This window comes from Acanthopagrus latus, chromosome 2, assembly GCF_904848185.1.
Source record: "Acanthopagrus latus isolate v.2019 chromosome 2, fAcaLat1.1, whole genome shotgun sequence".
Lineage (NCBI taxonomy): Eukaryota > Metazoa > Chordata > Actinopteri > Spariformes > Sparidae > Acanthopagrus > Acanthopagrus latus.
The window spans coordinates 20,720,740-20,739,106 of NC_051040.1; the positions used below are offsets into that span (position 1 = coordinate 20,720,740).

The following is an 18,367-nucleotide window of genomic DNA, read 5'->3' on the forward strand; positions in this document are numbered from 1 at the left end:
TCTTGGCAGAGAAAGATCATCAGCTCCAGGGCAAGTCTTCGATAAAGCAATGTAAAACTCAAATAACACAATTAAAGTCATGAGAAAAGGGGGAAAGAACAAGTTTGCGGTCACTGCTGCTGTGCATCATGGAGCTGTGCTCTCATTCTGTATTTATCTGCATGAATGAAAATGAGAAAAATTACTTAAAATGCCGGAGTGTTAAATGTAATTTGAAATAAATCATCTGATGTGCCCTTTGCAGAAACTTGGCTGTGTTTTCAATAATCAGAATGTAACATTAACAATCTCTTCCACATATTCAGGACAAATGAAAGTGTTCTGACTTGATTACTAATTTAACTCTCTACAAAAACATAAACAGTAATAAACCATGTAAAAAAAAAAAAAAACTCCTCAAATCTACCTCACGAAAGGTACAGAAAAGATCTTCCTGTACAGGATATAATTTTCCCCAAACTCTGCTATTACTGCAGACCAAAAACTTGTGACAGAAGCAGAGCCTGTTTGAGGACAAGTCTATACAAAATGTCTTGGTGAAGGTCAGCCTCTCTAAGCCAGCTAAAGCTCACATCCCATGAGAACTAGAACTAGTTTTGATCCGATCCAATTTTCAGGATGGTGGCTGATCTGAGCCCTCGAGGGCGTCCTCTGAGCAGGGTGACGAGGCGTTTCTCTGCAGGTCTGCTATTAACAGTATCTCTTTACATGCTGTACTTGTCATCTCCTCAACATTTATCATCGGAGTCAAGTTTTTGCATTTGATTCTGTGGAAGGTAGGCCATGTTTTGCTTCAACACAAATTGTGACTCCTCTATATAAAAAACAAGGAGGTTTCTAGAGCTGTGGAGAGGACACTTGAGAAGATATTTGATTTATTCATAAATGATAGTAGAGTGCAGCTACTTTAATTGAAACAGCGCGTGCAGATGCAGCAGGTTGGATGAAAAAAAAACTAATAAATATTTCAGTCACAACGAACTTGAGTTCATGAAGATTTATATTTTCTCTAAAAGTTAAAAAACTACACTTTGATATCATGTATAAATCAAGAACATATCTCGTATACATATCTCATGCAGTGTCAAACCGAGAACATAAGACTTCAATACATTAAGGCTCAAGATCCTAAATAATTTACCATTTCTGAAGGCATTTTCAGCAAAGCGCATGTGAAATATGGTAGAATATTGATAGAAATAAAATGAAATATATATAATGTTCCCACATTATTACAAAACTAAATGAATCCGTAAATCCTCACAGTAAAATTCCTTCTGTCAATGTTCCTTCTCAGATACATATTTCACCACATTTTCTTCTCTTTTCCTGTACAAAGCACACCTTAAGTTTAAGATCTTCAGTTTGGTTGCATTATAATGTAACAGAAAGGCTTTTAAAGAAACGTTTTTGGCTGTGTAACACATCAGTAACACAAATTGGCGGCTCAGCAGAATCAGAGCAATAGAAGAGAAACCCAAAAAGAAAGAGAGAGCTCCTGGAGTCACTGTAGTATCCTTGATTTCACCCATTCCAACTGCCATTTGCAACTTTTTGTCAGACATGTTCATTTAGTGGGGGCTATATTAGTGAGAGGAGTTTAAAAATTAAACACCTGGTGGCATGGAGAGCTATCCTCTCGCACACGAGCAGAGAACATAGAAGCTAGCTGGCTGTCAGCTTTGTGGTGTGTTCAAGTGCAGCTCTTTGGCCGAGAGGCCGCTTTCATCGCCACTTGTTCTTTGGTGTCTGGGCCGCTTGTCTGCAGGATGTGAACATACAATTTATCCAACTGTCTGACTCTGTCTGTGTGTCCTACCCAGGAGAATGAGAACATTGGGCTAATATTTTTTGTGGACGAGAACAAAAGAGCATGAACCAGTAAACACACACACACACACACACACACACACACACACACACACACACTCCTCTGTTGTTGTTTGAGAGCTCTCCATGGTGACAGAAATAGGTATGCTGTGTGTGTGTGTATGTGTGTGTGTGTGTGTCAGTGTGTGTGTGTGTCTGTGTGTGTGTGTGCATGCGTGCGTGCGTGCGTGCGTGTGTGTGTGTGCGTGTGTGCGTGCTGTCTTCTTCCCACTCTTAGGCTAAATATTGAAGCTGAGTTGGGGGTGGCTTTGACTATCTCATATGAAAAGTGAATTTTTACCAACAACCCACACTGATATGGCAACACACACACACACATACACACACGGACAAATGCACACTTTACTACAAACACCTCTGCTGGAAGACTAACGCTTGACTGGGCAACAGTCAGTCATTTTAATCAAAAATGCTTGTTTGTGTGTGTGCGTGTGTGTGTTTGCACGAAGCCATTTGAAGGGGGTGTAGGGGAATTATATAAACACAGCAAATTTATTGTTTTAATAAGAAAACAGACTCATCTTAACAGATCAATTCCCAGCCCATTTCTCAATTTAATACTTTGACCGTGTTTTACCAAGTGACTCAATTAAATGTCTAAATGATTCAATGCAAAGCTCATCAGTTGCTACTTGTAAAGTTTTTGTTGTCATATTATCTATTTAGTCCACGTAACTGGTGTTGTTGCTTCCTCAGTAAGGCCTGCTAAAGGAGTGCATTATGAGATGTGAACCAGAAAGTCTACTCACCCAGTCCTAAGCAAGATACTCTGAGTCCTGATTTCCCAAGGTTCCTGCAATAACAGAGAAAAAAAAGGAATCACATCTCTTGTAAATGTATATGTATCAAACCAAATAAGATCATTCAAACAGAAGATCAGTGCTGAAAGACTGAGAATTAGCTATTAATCAGACCCATTACAACCTCTACCTCGTATCAAAACTTCTATTTCATTGGATTTTCCTATCTGTAGATGAAATATTGTGCATGCAGCAGGATGTCAAGGAGGCCGACAGTCGAGTGAATAACAAGCAGGCCTTTCAGTTTTACAAGAGGCTGGATGTGGCTTTGACTCTGATAAACACATGACAGCTTGACAGTGCATCTGATTCTTCGCTGACAGGAAATTGAATTTCACTCTCCTGGACCTCCAGGACTGACAGTCAACCTCCCATCGTGAGTGGAGCGAGCCGAATGAGCAGGTTATCTGCGCGCTAATGTTACTGTACAGTGTCCACGTCAGCAGGGAGGAGAACAAACACCTGAGCACAGAATGATGGAGGTGCTACAGAAAAAAAAACTCAAGGCATCGATCAAACAAAATGGTGAAATGCTGATTGAAACTGCAAATGCAGCACGAGAAAACAATAATGACAAATAAAATTAAAGCTTCTATGCTGCAGGATGGAGATGAAGTGTGTGTGTCTATCAGTGTGCGTGTGCGTGTGTGTGTGTGTGTGTGTGTGTGTGTGTGTGCGTCTGTGTGTGTACTGGATGCATGTTATTAGCTTGCCAATGGCCTCATTTGCTTTGTCATTACCACCACATGCAGTGAGACTTTTCTTTTGTTTTTTTCAGTATATACATGCATCCCTAGGTACATACAGTAATTAGTCTATACTTCTAAAAACACACACCTGCCTTTGCAACCTCATTAGAGAAAAAAAAAAATCAGGCACATGCTGACTCTCCTCTGGAATTTAAAGAATTATTATGGTTGATGTTGCCATTTAAGTTACTCTCACACACTATTTTGCTATCTATAAAGATATATATCATATTTTGGAGATACACAACAGTAATATTCATTTGGAGTCAAGTTTTTGGCCATCTGAAGTCCAAGTCAAATATTCAGCATCCTTTGAGCTCTGTTTTGGTCTCTACCGACACTTGACAGAAAAGTCTGTCTCTTTACTTGCGAGTATGCAGTCGGAGCCTAGTGCTCCTGTCTTATGTACAGAGGCCAAAAAAAATATGAATAATAAATAACTAAATCAGCTGCTTTGATTGTTGTGTGTGCGCCCATGTTTTCCCAAGCAAATGCATGCATGTAGATTGGAAATCATTATACTGACTTGGAAACATGGACTTCAAATTGCAATGGATTGCAGCATTGCAGTGACAGCTAAACAAAAGTGCTGGCCATGAAAAAAAAAAAACATTGGCGTTGAAAGTTGTTCGGCTTGGGAATGGGAAAAGGCATAGTTCCGCTCTCGGATTACAGTCATACAGTAGAGTTCGTCCTTCCTGTCTGTTCCAGTGCTCTGAGGCAAATTGGCAGATCCCTGCCATGTCCAATCAAGCCTGAGGAACAGTCACTGTCCTGTCATGTCGGCTTCCTGTGAGAACGACATGGACTGATGACTAAACCGATGCTCAAGGACACACATACACACACACACCCACACCCACACAGAAACTTTGAAAACCAACTTCTGAGTTTTGTGCAGGTGCAATGCTAAAACCACAGCTCCTATTCATCAGTTTGTAGAGTACAGGTGACACAGTTTTCAGAAAATGCTAGGTCAGCACATTATGACTCACTCAGGAACCTTATTCAGAGAGGATACTCCACAACTGATCTCAAATTAAAATCCAAGTCATCATTTTTTCATCACAAATAAGTACAAGAAAGAAACTTCTGTGCTTCACACTGTGTACACAGAGAACTAAACAGGTGACCACAGATGCCGCAGTTGAAGTTTAGAGTATTTAACAACAAGTAAAGCAGGACATACGCAATGCAGGAAATAACATTTGTATCAGAACCTTCAAAATGCAGAAAACTAAAGGTGTAAATAGCAGTAAAGAAAGCAAACTTTAACAAACACCTGATCCTTCAGTTCACTGTAGAAACGCCTCCACCCTCAACATCAAAAGATGGAAATGCACTGATTCATTCAGCTTTAAAACCTTTGCCAACTCTATTCTCAAGTAATTTGATTTTAACTCTGTGCTCACATTCATCTCTAAGTCTGTATTAAGAACAGATGCACGACCTCATTAAAAGCATCAGATTTACAGGCTTGGCCTTGTGTATCGATTGAAGAGTACGTTATTCACAGCTGTCAGCAATCTTTCATTTTCTTTCACCTGTCAAATCCACTTAAGTTATTCATTGCTGACATGTCACCTCAGTATCCTTCAATATCAGAATATTTAATCAGGCGTATAAAATCAAGCCACCCTGGGAAAATTGATTTTGGATGATGCATGAGATCCTCTGTAACCTATAACATATCCACTAAGGACACACATTTTGGACAAGGTGTTCTTGAACAAAAGTAGTAACGAGCGGAGAGCGGTTCCTCTTTACAGAGGTTCAGTGGTTATATCTGTCCGGAAGTTGAATGTTTTCCCATGTTTACACCGGACAACATGGGAAGAAGTTCCATAGTCTGAGTCCTATGTGAAAATAAGTGGGAGACATTGAAGTGTTCACAGGAATGGATGTGAATGTGAATGTGACTGATACTCTGCCTTCAGCTGGAACTGGCCCCAACCCTCCCAGTGACCCTGAGCAGGAATGAGCAGGTGAAAGAATGCATGAATGCAAAGTTATGTAAGGCCGCTTTTCTTGTCCTGTAAAGATGACGACCGTTTAAAAAAGTTCAAAGTAAGGGCCCTCCTGAAGTCGGGGCAATCTTTTGAATTTAGCTCATGGCAGCTGAAGGTGCTGAGTCAGGCAGTGGACGCCCCCGCCAGCGATTAATGATGATGTTGCTGTTCCCCAGGCCACGACCATGAGTGATGACAATCCTGGTGACCTCTAAATTCAGGTCTATAAGAAAAGCTTGGCTTGAGTCGGAGCCGAGAACGGACAGATCACCTAACGAAGCGAAAGACTGCACACTGTGGTGAGGGGTATGACGACTAACATTCATTTAGACGGAATACTTCAAGGTCCAAATGGAGTGATGGCGGGTAATATTCCTGACGGAGCGTACATTCACAACAAACAGCAGCTGGGTTTACATCCAAAGAATGTTCCATTTCAAGAAAATCTGCAAAAGAAACTGCAAATTAATGTTTGTTTCTGTTAAAACCATCAGGCAATTATTAGGACTTGGATCATCAAGAGGGGCTGTAGGAGGCAGTTCTGTTTGTTACATGTGTTAATGTGAGGTGGGTTACTTCAGATTTTACATCAGAGCACTGAGGAGACTGCTTTAGTCTGCAGAAACAACTTCTTCTCCTGCTCTAGAAGTGGAAACATCTGAACAATCTTGGGATTGAAACCATTGGTTCTCAAAGAAAGGTCGCATATGAACACTGTTACAAACTGTTTTGGTCATGGGTTTACACTTTCAGGTGTTTCAATTATTCTCCATTATCTATTATTTAGCAAATTAACTCTTTTTCAAAAAGGCAAAGACCACTTCAAGCAGCTGTACGGACGTTCTTGAGAAGTTTTGCAAAAATAAATTCTAATGCAGTACTTAAAAATATGCTGGGAAACAGCTAGTAGGGATCACAGGACTGGTTTCCTCCAACAACAACAATCTTGACTGAGCAGATTCAAAACATAAATGTAACTATGTCGGTGCAGCAGCAATCTCACATGAAATCCTTGCATATTGTGCAATACAAGGGAGAAGTGCAAATAAGCTACTGGGCAATTAAAGCAGGTTATATTTCCCTTTTCTCACTGTTTGACTGTTTTTTCTTCCAGTGTTGACTGAGGTTATAAAGGAACAAATAACTTTTTTAGATCAGCTCGGTTGGCCCTGATTCTGCTGAGCCTACACAATCTGCGCCCTCATACAGCTTTCACAGGGAGAGACGGCGAGATGGATGAAAGAACGGCAGTGAAGAGGATAATAGACGAGATGGAGAGAATGATGCAGAGAGGAAAAAAATAAGATTCCCCCACTTGGGAGATGGTGTGAGAAAATGAGCTTCTCCCTCATTTAAAACCCCTTTCGAACGGCTCCGGCATAGATATGCAAACACTTATAGCCACGCATATGAATAACCAAACCCCCACTACTGAACACACACACACACACACACACACACACACACACACTAGTGCAATACAGCCGTCCTCACCCATCAAATATTTATTGAAATATGAACCCCCTGTAGCTGCTTTCCAAACAGATCTACCGTAACAAGCCTTCTCCATCAATGAGGCTATTCATCTCCACTTAAACACGTCGTCATTTGCCTCATGATGGACAGTAATGACTTTACCTCTAATACCCCCTGTACTGGGGCAATATTATCCTCTCTCTTCATCTGACAAAACATCCTGCCTCCCTCACTCTCTCTCTCTCTCTCTTTTCCTCTCTTGCGCGTTAACAGGCATCATCACAGATCTGTCACTGATTCGCCCATTATGTCCTCCATGACAGTAGCAGAGGGAGCTGCTCAGCGTTCAGGAAGAGAAAGGGGTTATGCTTCGAGTGTGCATTTTAAACAAGATTATTTTTTTTCCAGACGGCTAGTTGTAATTGGCTGGGAAAGCGCAAAAGGCTTTACTGTTCAAAGTAGAGGAGACAAATTATTTTCTCATCTGATGACTAACATGTTTGCTGATTAAGGCACTTTACCAGACTGTGACTGGTCCATTTATATGCATTACTTGCACTAAACTGATTCACAATAATATGAATATGTAATGAATAATGGTTTAGGTATATAATGGTTTTGGACTACTGGTCGCTTCAAAAGAAGTGATTTGAAGATGTCACAGGGAAGTGTGATGAGCATTTTTCTTTTCTCTTTTATTAAAAACTTTGATCAATCGATTAATCCTGAAAATAATCAGGTTATAGCAGATGTTTTCACTTATTGTGTTGGATTTGTTTTAACCGCTGTTTTGGCTGATTTCTACATATGCTGCTGTCAGTTTTTTTGATTATCATTATCGTGTCCTTGAGTGCTCTATAAATAAAATCTCTTTTTTGTAATTATCATTAGAGTAGTGGGTCATCTCTAAAAGAGTCCAGCCCTGGACACTTTATTTTGATGAAAGCTAATAAATCAGTATTTGGCTGCCCTTTCAGTCTGGACACTGTTGGTTACTGTTTTATTTCTGGATGCATTTTACCTTTAATGAAGTTGTGGATGTCTTCCAAAGGATTTGGTTTTTACCTTTGTGACCACTGAATTGCTGTTTATGCTACGGAAAAGCGGTTAGAAGCCTCAAGAGACCGTCTGACACACTTCTCTATCGCGTGTAAAGTTTGTGTGTGTGTTTGTGTGTGTTTGGTTCGGAGAGGGTGAATGAGTCGGGAGGAAGGAGGACAAGGAGGGGGCAGGGGTGCACGCCTGAGGCCACCTGAGCTCCAGATAAAGTAGGTTACAATGTTACAGTAATCGCCCAAACTCTGGCAACACGCGGTGCTCGTCTACGGTTACACTTTGAAAGAGTAACCACTATAATACTGGCACTGGCTAGCGTCACACCCCTTAACTATCATCATTAGTTCTCGAAAAAAAAAACAAAAAAACAATGTATCGATGCATTGTTGATTTAGACTTTTAGATTTAGACAAGTTTTATTTTCTTCTGTATCCTGATTAGGTATGAGCTCAGTCAGCCTTTTTCTGTCCTTTTAAATCTGCCACACGAGGATAAAACCGAATCATCTACTGGCACCGCGACAGGAGTCAGTCACCTATTGTTAGGGGTTTGCCTGCGTTCAAGAAACCTGCATATAAATGTTATTTTTTGTCTAAAAATACTATCTGTGTCCGCCTCTACAAATGCTCTGTCCCCATTTTCTAAATGTTTCTCTTCCTTCAGTATCTCCACACTGGCTCTCTCTCTCTATCCTTTTCTATTGCCCCTGTAGTTTCTTTTATTTTCTCTCCTACTCACTGTCTATCATCTTTAAGTTTTAAAAGTCTCCCAACTATATACTGTACTTGTCACATCCCACTCTATCGCAGATGTGATTTTCCCTTAACAATCAGCCTTGTGAGTCAGTCAGTGTGGTCTCATGTCGTAAATTAATCTGCCTTCGCTTTGCCTTCATATCTGTCTCAATCAGGCAGTTACTATTTTCGTCCTACAGTAGGAGAAGCAAGACAAGGTGTTGTTGCATTTTCAGTACAATTATCTACAGGTAAACTCAACACGCTCAGTGCCTTTAGTGAAATGTTGCCCCCTCTCACCCCAGATCAGTTTAATTCAAATTAATAACCAAACATGGATTGTTGTATATAAAAACATATGCAGAAAACCATCAACATACACTGGCTGTGCTCCCTTCGCCTCCTTTCACACAGACCAACAATCCTCCATCCTCTCACTCTTTTTTTTTTTTTTTACCTCCCACTTGCATGCCATCATCTTTTAAACATTAAAACTCTCTGCAACTATTCCACTGTGCACACCCATCTCATATTTAACTCTGAAGGTCTGTCAAGGTTCCTGATTAACGCAGCAGTTTGGCAGGGGGAAAAAAAAACCCCTTCAACTCATCACCGCTGCTGCTGCTGACTTGTTTTTTCTTTTGTTCTCCTCTAAACATCTTCAATGTCAGATTCTTCCAATTCCTCGACACATTTTTGCTGAGTTTACATCATGAGAGGGAACAAATGGGCAAAGTCCTATTAGAGGTCTACGTAGAAGAGACACTCTGCACAGGGCCATTATTCTCTCCAGATGTGCAGCTGGTCGTAACTCATGGAGAGGGAATCTGACCCTCACATCCACATTGATATCAAGTTGTACTAATTTAGCATAAAATCTTCTGTGCTACGATTCAGTTAGTTGATGACTTCACGTCAGAGGAAAAGAGAACCTTCTGTAGATACTTATAATGTTATGTGGACTAAATATCTCTCCATATATTTAATTGACTGAGTAATCAAGGGAGGGGGATAGCTGTGATAATCGATAAGAAGAAAAAAGGAGGAAACAGACACTTTACTCGTCCATATCAACTAAGATCAGATGAGAAAATGATCTGATGGAAAATTGTATGAGAGGAAAGGCTGAAGAGAAAAAAGATCCAAAAGGGTGACCAAGACCTGCACCAGGGAGCCAAAGATAAGAAAAAAAAGGCTCTTTTTCTTGAGGGGAAACTGGTATTGTGATTAATGATGCACCAATTAAAATGGAGATTTACTCACAGTAAGTGGGAAAAATGAGGGAGGTGACGTTGTCTTAGCTCACCGAGTGAGAGAGAATCAATCATGCTCACAGCACTAAGAGATAAAGATAGCTACTACCTATGGAACAAGATCCAGCTCTTGAACCTGCAAGAAAGCGACAGGGACAAGAAGAGGGAGAAAGAGCTCGAGGGGGGCGGAGAACACAGAGACAGATCATAGTTGACAGTGATGTTCTGTGATTGGCTGACACTCCCTTCTCTCACATCACCGGCTGCCTCTCAACCGCCCTCCTGTAATTTCTGACCTCACCCTGAGCTTTATACGAATTCTGTTAAAACATGTTCCTCCATTCTGCCATTTAAGGAGTAAAAAGGGGAAACGGAAGCAATAGCATCCTCTTGGTTTGACTTTAAGCGATTTAATTCAATTATGGCAGTAAAACCATGTTTGATTAGTTAATGGCCAATCAGTTCCTTCCTCCATCTCCAAGTCAAATGTACCTGTCATTACCCACATCATCAATCAGTGAGAGAGACTGAACAACAGCTACATCAGGTCTGTCAAACATGAGGGTAATACCTTTGAGCATTGGGACCAATCCAATCCAACATCGGTACTGGGTGGTAATACTGACGAAATATCGATTGATTTCATAGTATGATTGATTGACTGTCGATTTCCCATTGTAGTCTGAAATTTACTTATTACTCTAGAACTACTGTATAAAAATCTGCTTACTCGATAAGTCACTGCTCGACAACTGATTTGTTTTTCAAAACATTAAAGGAGTTGCAATAGCAATCTGCCTCCCTGTACCTGTTATCGCCTGGAGCCTTCTTAATTTGCAGCTCAATTAAATTGCTCTGGAATACATTTAAATGTCATTTTTGTATACTGTAAGTGCTGTGTGGTTCACTGCAACCTCTTGTAACCTTACATGTAATACCACCACCAACAAGAGCAATAATAAAAATGATTAGAATAATAATATTCAAGAAAGAAGAGCTCTGGTATCAGTATCGGTGTTTAAAACATTCTGTATTATTTTGTTGACAACACACTCACACATAAATATCTAAATACTTCCTCATACATAACAACATGACTAATGCAGCGTACCAGCAACACGCATACTGAACCTTCGTCATCCGATTGCAGTTAACATTTAGTTTAACATCATGGTATAAACAGCAGTCTAAAGTGACCTTTATTGCTCTGTATGCTCTTTTGCCTGAATTATTTCAGTGCAACTTCTAACAGCTGTGCTAATTATCACGCAAGGAAGTCTTTTGTGCTGAAAAATCTACAAAAACCAACAAAGTTTTCATCGTATCAAATTGATGCATCAATGTGAGACATGTCTTCAGTTTCAAAGAATTTGGACTTTGCAGTTTTAATCTGACTTAATCTCACATTCAACATCATTCACTCAGTGAAGCAACAAACATGTATTAATGTGCAGGGCTCAGACCCCAACATACAAATCTGTTGTGTATTTTCTGAGTCATGTTCCCATGTACAGCTGTTTTCAAACACTGTGAAGCCTTTGTTAAAAAATAAACCTTATAGTTATGACTTGTTTGAACAAATAAACACAACACGCATTAAATTTCCTCCCCTCACATCCACCATGTCATCTCCTGTGCTGCAATATACTGCAGGCTGTCGCCCCACAGCACCGTCAGTCACCTTTTGCCCAAAGAACTGAAGTTCTGTAGAAAAACGCATTCATACTACAACCATTATTCTTGAAATGTCTCTTTTGAAACTAAAGCAATCTACATGTGCATGTGGCCCTGTGAATGTGCCAGTGCAGTCATGCATACATGAATACATGAACACATTTGTATATATGGTGGGCGCACATGCTCAGCTTTACATGCACTTGCACCTGCTTGCATGTTGTGCCTGTATGCGTCTGTACCAGTGCGTCTGTACGAGCTAAACGAAGGAGCAATCTGAGCAGTGGGGCTATTTCATGCCTATCAAAGCCTGAGTGGGTGAGGGGTGGGGGGTGAAGAAGTCTCTCAAAGCCTACGTACAGGCGGAGTAATGCAGCAGCCTGTGTATAGGAGTAATATAAAAGCTGTCACCCAGCAAGCCAAGCCAGATTACAGTGCCAATGGGAGCAAGGGGAACACACTTTCAGCCAATCAGTCTTTTGACACCTTCCCAGTTGTGGCTGCGATTTATATACTGTGACGAGAGAGTAATTGTGAGTATGGATTGTTTTGGTATGGAGAGCAGTGCCTGTGTGTGTGTATGTTTAAGCATTTGATTCAGCGTTGTGTTGTAGTACTGTATTCGTACCCTTGGTCTATGCTGCTAATGAATGGCTATGCAGCATATGGAAATTAAATAAATTAACACACATTTGTGTCTCTTTTAGTCTTGTTTCTCAACACCTCCTGCTGTCACCGTGAGAAAGGAAACCTGACAGGAATAGAGAGATACAGAGAATATGACGCTCTTGGCACAATGCTTCAACAACCCTCACATCTGTAGAGTCAGAAGACATGTTACTGTACCTGTGTTACATTCTAATGTCTGGCCTTGCCGTATCACATCTCACTGTGTATCTGAGCATGATTCGCACCTACAACACATCTCTGCATTGACATCCCATAAGCTGCAGCTGGTGAGTATGTCAGCATTCTTGAACTACAGTTCTGATAAGGTTTTGATGGCGTCCACATGGGTGAGATTCATGGGAGCCGGAATAATCAAACGCTGACAACATACTAACTTTCTCTGACAAACTTGATTACATTTTACTGTCCATAGCTGCAGCAGATAATCTATCTAAAACCTTCACGCCATGTTGGTGAAAACAAATCAACAGAACTTACATTGACATGACGAATGACTCTGAGAATAATAAACAACCTAAAAATAGCGTAGCATAATTCAGCCCACACAGTAAAAACATACCACTGGGAGCCATTATAGCTGCTTTCATCATTTCAGCCTTGTCGGAACAGGACTGCTGTCCTGGCGGTCCCCTTGTTATGTAAAGTATACATACACCTCTTGATTTTTCTCCTGAGGCAAATTTGCATTACGTTAGGTGCTCAAAATGCAAATTACCCACAATTAGCTTCACACTCAAATGAGACAAACCTGGCATGTATTTGCACAACTGCAATTTTGTTATTGTAGCGCATTCAATCATGACAGGAGGGGGACTGATGAGGAGGCTGAGATGATGTTTAAACATGTTTAAGATGATTCAGATGCAATCATGTATGTGGCAGCATCACCAGCACTTGAGTAGTTGGAGAGAAGAAGGACACCACCAAGCTCAACCCCATATGTGCCTGCAGTGACTCAGAGTGGCTGCGTGGGCAAAGGATCCTCACATTTCAGGCCTGAATCATTCTGCCAAAGTCTCTGATCTATTTGTTGTCAAGTGGCCTTGCTGTTCAGCAACAGAGACAAACTGGTTTCCAGAGCTATGTAAAGCCTGTACATCTAAGAAAGGACAAGCAATTTCCCCCAAACCAAGATCCATTGCACCACTGAATCCTTTTTGGCAGCCAGTCGGGTAATTCAGCCACCTTTTTTTTCAATTATTTTCCCTTTCACTCTTCGTTGCCACGATAGAGCAACGCTGATATCCATCATTTTAAGACAGTGTCCCACCTGCCTCTTACACAAATCAATTTCCCTTCAATTTTCAGAGGTGCTGATGGGAATCCAAAGTATTTCAAACAATTGCAAAAACACAGAGGCATTCCGCAGAAGATTATGATACTGTTGCGGGGGTCTGCAGCAACTTCAAGTGCAAGCTAAGGACAGACAGTGGAGGAAGTGCAGGCACAGGAGTGGATGAAACCTTTCTTCCTTACAATTATGTTTAATAAAACAACAATTTTCAACTTCTCTGACAATACGGTTCTGCTGAAATCAAGAATAATGAAGTTAAGCTTGAGGGTAACTCCTTCAAAATGACAGGTGGCACAAACCTAAAGAGGCCAAGATGCGTGATATTTATTCTGAAATTGTTAATATTGCGAGACCTCCAGCAGCAAGTGGATCAATCTCCACAGGCTCTTGTGTGCTCAGCAAAACACTGTTTCAGAACATTATGACACTGTTTGGTGTTCTTTATATCAGAAGGGGGAAAGAATCAATGCTGTCTTCATAGTGCGCAAGAGCCGCTGGCATTGGCTTAATTTCCCCAAACCTCGACTGTAGACCTAGATGACTCAGAGCCTGGAGGACAAACAAAACACACAGCAAATGAGATTCTTGGAAGATCCCTTTCAGCAAAGACTGCACCCAAACACAGAGGAACAGACACTCTCACACACACACACACACCAGCTTGACGACCGTACAGTTGTAATGCAATCCTGTGTTAAGTGTTACAGGATTCTGCACATTAACCATGGTGTAATTATATTAAATTGTCACTTTGGCTTTCCCGCTGTTGGGCTGAGTTCCCAAAATAAGGGTGAATGGATGAATGGACAGACGGACTGACCTCCTTTCATTTGGCACATAGTGAAAATGCCATCGACCAACCACAAAACATGAACACTAATTAAATAATTTACTATAGGAATAGTGCTAGGAGTCAGTGTGCTTCTGGTTTCCAACCATAGTATATGTGTCACTGCTGATTTATCAGGGCTCAACAGTAAGGATGATTGCCCAGGGTAAGTAAAACGCCTAGTAAATCTTGCAACTCACCTGCCAGATCTTGGAAGTGGTAAAAAAAACAGCATTAAACACATTGTTTTTAAGCGGAGGATTGAGCCTTCTTACTTTCTTCACATCTCTGCTGACGGTTGCATATGCATAGTATCAATCAGACACCACAGGATCGCACAAAAATGGCAGCAGCTAAGGATGATTATGACCTCAAGAGGAAGTGAACATTTTTATTGTTTTGAAAGCAGTTTTTTTTTATATGCAAGAATATTTTCCTTACACACTGTGTCCTTTTTCGGATTCTTTTATTGAAACCTGCAACACTTAACTTTAAGCTGGTTACGAATCAGTCACAGTTGAATCCTGGTGCCTCCAGATGACCTACATAACAAACAGGACCATCAGGGAGATGATTGGCTATTTCTAATTATCATTATAGTCATATATTATAGTCATATAATTGAATTTCGAATTTCAATTTATCCAGGTCATTTAATGGCGGAGTGCTGAGGATGAATTATCGAGTCACAGCTCAGTTAACAGTCTGAACACATACGCTGCTCTGTAGTCTGGTGCTGCGACTGACAGACATCTTTCTCTGCCTTCACAGGCCTGTAGACTATTTGTTCAAGTAGTTTCACGCTGCTGGACTTTGAATTTCTTTGGGCAAAATTCTTATTACTATTCCAGCATGAGTGTATTTTATTATAGTCATCTATTGTACTTATGATTAAATGTCACCCAAAAACATGTAAAGTCTTTAACCATCCAGTATGTTAACAACCTTCTGCCATCATAAGGCAAGAGTGAAAACCCGACTCAAGACATTAAAAATAGATTCACAGAGTTGATCTGAAGTTTGACCCACATGGCAATGTGAGCCCTCAAGGAATTTTATCTATGTTTTCAGCTTGGTTCATTACGCTGCCCGTAGTGCATATATCTGCGCTCAAACAGGCAAAGCACTTATGGGCTATGTGGTATAAATTGACAGAAGCTACCATGTATTTATAGATACATGTACACGGATATATGGGGGCGCAAAACATACACCCACGGTTTAAGATGAGTTTCCCTTGAGGTCTCAGGAATGGAAAAAGGGTTAATTTGTCTATTTGACTACACACATAAATGCCAGTGAGTGTGTGTTATATACACTGCTCACAAAAATTAAAGGAGCACTTTAAAGAAACACATTAGATACATCAGATCTCAATATGAAGTTGGATATCTATACAAATAACGACAGGGCAATGTCTTAGGAACAAACGGATGCCAAGTCTTTTAATGGAAATAAAAGTTTTCAGCCTACAGAGGGCTCAATTGTGTAGATACCCTAAAATCAGAGTGAAATGAAGATGTGGCAGGCTAGTTCATTTTTTCAAAAACTTAATTTCTGCAACTCAAAATGCTTTTCAGTATCTTGTGTGGCCCCCACGAGCTTGTATGCATGCTTGACAACGTCACGGCATGCTCCTAATGAGACGACGGATGGTGTCTTGTGGCATTTCCTCCCAGATCTGTGTGAGGGCATCCCTGAGCTGTTGTACAGTCTGAGGAGCAACCTGGCGGCGCCTAATGGACCAAAACATAATGTCCCACAGATGTTCTATTGGGTTTAAGTCAGGGGATCATGAAGGCCATTCAATTGTTTCAATTCCTTCATCCTCCAGGTACTGCCTGCATACTCTTGCCACATGAGGCCGGGCATTGTTGTGCATTAGGAGGAAACCAGGACCTACTGCACCAGCGTAGGGTCTGACAATGGGTTGAAGGATTTCATCTCGATACCTTATGGCAGTCAGAGAACCATTTCCTAGGCAGTAGAGGTCTGTGCGTCCCTCCATGGATATGCCTCCCCAGACTATCACTGACCCACCACCAAACCTGTCATGTTGAACGACGTTGCAGGCAGCATAATGTTCTCCTTGTCTTCTCCAGACTCTTTCACGTCTATCACAGGTGCTCAGGGTGAACCTGCTCTCGTCTGTGAAAAGTACAGGGCGCCAGCGGCGGACTTGCCAATTCTGGTGTTCTTCAGCAAATGCCAGTCGAGCTCCACGGTGCTGGGCAGTGAGCACAGGGCCCACTACAGGACGTCGGGCCCTCAGGCCACCTTCATGAAGTCTGTTCCTGATTGTTTGGGTAGAGACATTCACACCAGTGGCCCTCTGGAGGTCATTCTGTAGGGCACGAGCAGTGCTCAGCCTGTTCCGCCTTGTACAAAGGAGCAGGTATCGGTCTTGCTGATGGCTTGAGGACCTTCTACGGCCCTGTCCAACTCTCCGAGAATAACCACCAGTCTCCTGAAATCTCCTCCATGTTCTGGAGATTGTGCTGGGAGACACATTAAACCTTCTTGCTGCAGCACGTGTGGATGTGCCATCCTGGAATAGTTGGACAACCTGTGCAACTTCTGTAGGGTTAAGGAATCGCCTCATACTGCCAGTAGAGATAATTACTCAAGCCAAAACCAGCATGAGTGAAAAATCCGCCAAAAAAGATCAAGAGGGAGAAACTTGAAATGACCTCCACATGTAAAACCAGTCCTGTTTTGAGGGTTTTCTAATTGTTGCCACTGTGGTGCACCTGTGATTAACGATGCCCTCAGCTGCTTAACCAACCAGAAAATTATCAGACAGGTTTAACTGATTTCATGCCAGGCCCAATAAAAAAAGTGTCCCTTTAATTTTTGTGAGCAATATATATATATATATATATATATATATATATATATATATATATATATATATATATATATATATATATATATATATATATATATATATATATATATATATATATATATATATGTGTGTGTGTGTGTGTGTGTGTGTGTGTGTGTGTGTGTGTGTGTGTGTGTGTACACACACACACATACATATACACACACAGACTGATACCGTGCCATGCTTTGTGCCTATAAAATATATCATAACTTGATGTGTGCGCACTACACATTACATATTTGCGAGTACTCCAGTGTCATTGATTTGATGACCTTGCATTTTGTTGTGAGGATTTATATGACTTATTCAGCCTGGATTCATTTACCTGGGAAGGTTCTATAATATGATTTTCCCATTTTATGTGTATCACTCCAGAGCATCTTTTATTCAGGGTAAATCTCTCAGCGTGGATGGTAGATGCTGATCTGCACTTACTACTTACACGAGCAGCTGGTCTGACAATCTGCTGGGTGAAAAAAAAACATAATGTCAGGCCAAATTAGTCTGCGTTTAACTGTTATTTGTTGGCTGAACACGAGTCCGTTGCTCCAGATTTTTCTTTTACTCACTGATTTTTTTTCTTCTTTAAATTACAGCTAAGTCAGAATCACAGTGTATTAAAATTAAGGATGCCACTTGCAACATCCACCATTAACAGACTCAGACAAAAACACTAATCCAGTTTTTAACAGGGATTAGTGTGTCTTTCTGACGGCTGTTCCCTGCAACCGCATGAGGAAGTTGCAGACAAAATAACAAACTTTAATAAAAACTGATGTCTTTACACATGGATTTAGATGAGCTTAGACTCTTGGCAGGGAGGCATCATGATAACACAGACTGAAGCTTCTGCTGCTTCCAGTGATGACTTTGCATTGTGCGTGATTAAAATGTACCAATTAGGAGGGGAGACAGGGACGTTTGCCAGGCCAATGGCAATGGAAACTCAGCAGAATTTTCTGTTGCCACCTGAGCAGTGTCTATGTTGTTAAAAAACGGGAACACAAGGTTGATTTGTTTTCT

General features: G+C 40.9%; 1 protein-coding gene across 4 annotated transcripts in view; it reads right to left on the minus strand.

Moving 5' to 3' along the window:
* kcnab1a (potassium voltage-gated channel, shaker-related subfamily, beta member 1 a) overlaps positions 1 to 18,367 on the minus strand; it is a 103,722-nt gene that overhangs the window by 36,052 nt on the left and 49,303 nt on the right. For all 4 annotated transcript variants that reach the window (XR_005070339.1, XM_037072187.1, XM_037072164.1 and 1 more), the window contains exon 2: positions 2,640 to 2,683. Coding sequence is in view for 3 of the 4 variants with exons in the window: in XM_037072187.1 (XP_036928082.1) it covers positions 2,640 to 2,683 (44 nt within the window). In the remaining variant the exon portion in view is untranslated. The remainder of the gene's footprint in view (positions 1 to 2,639; positions 2,684 to 18,367) is intronic.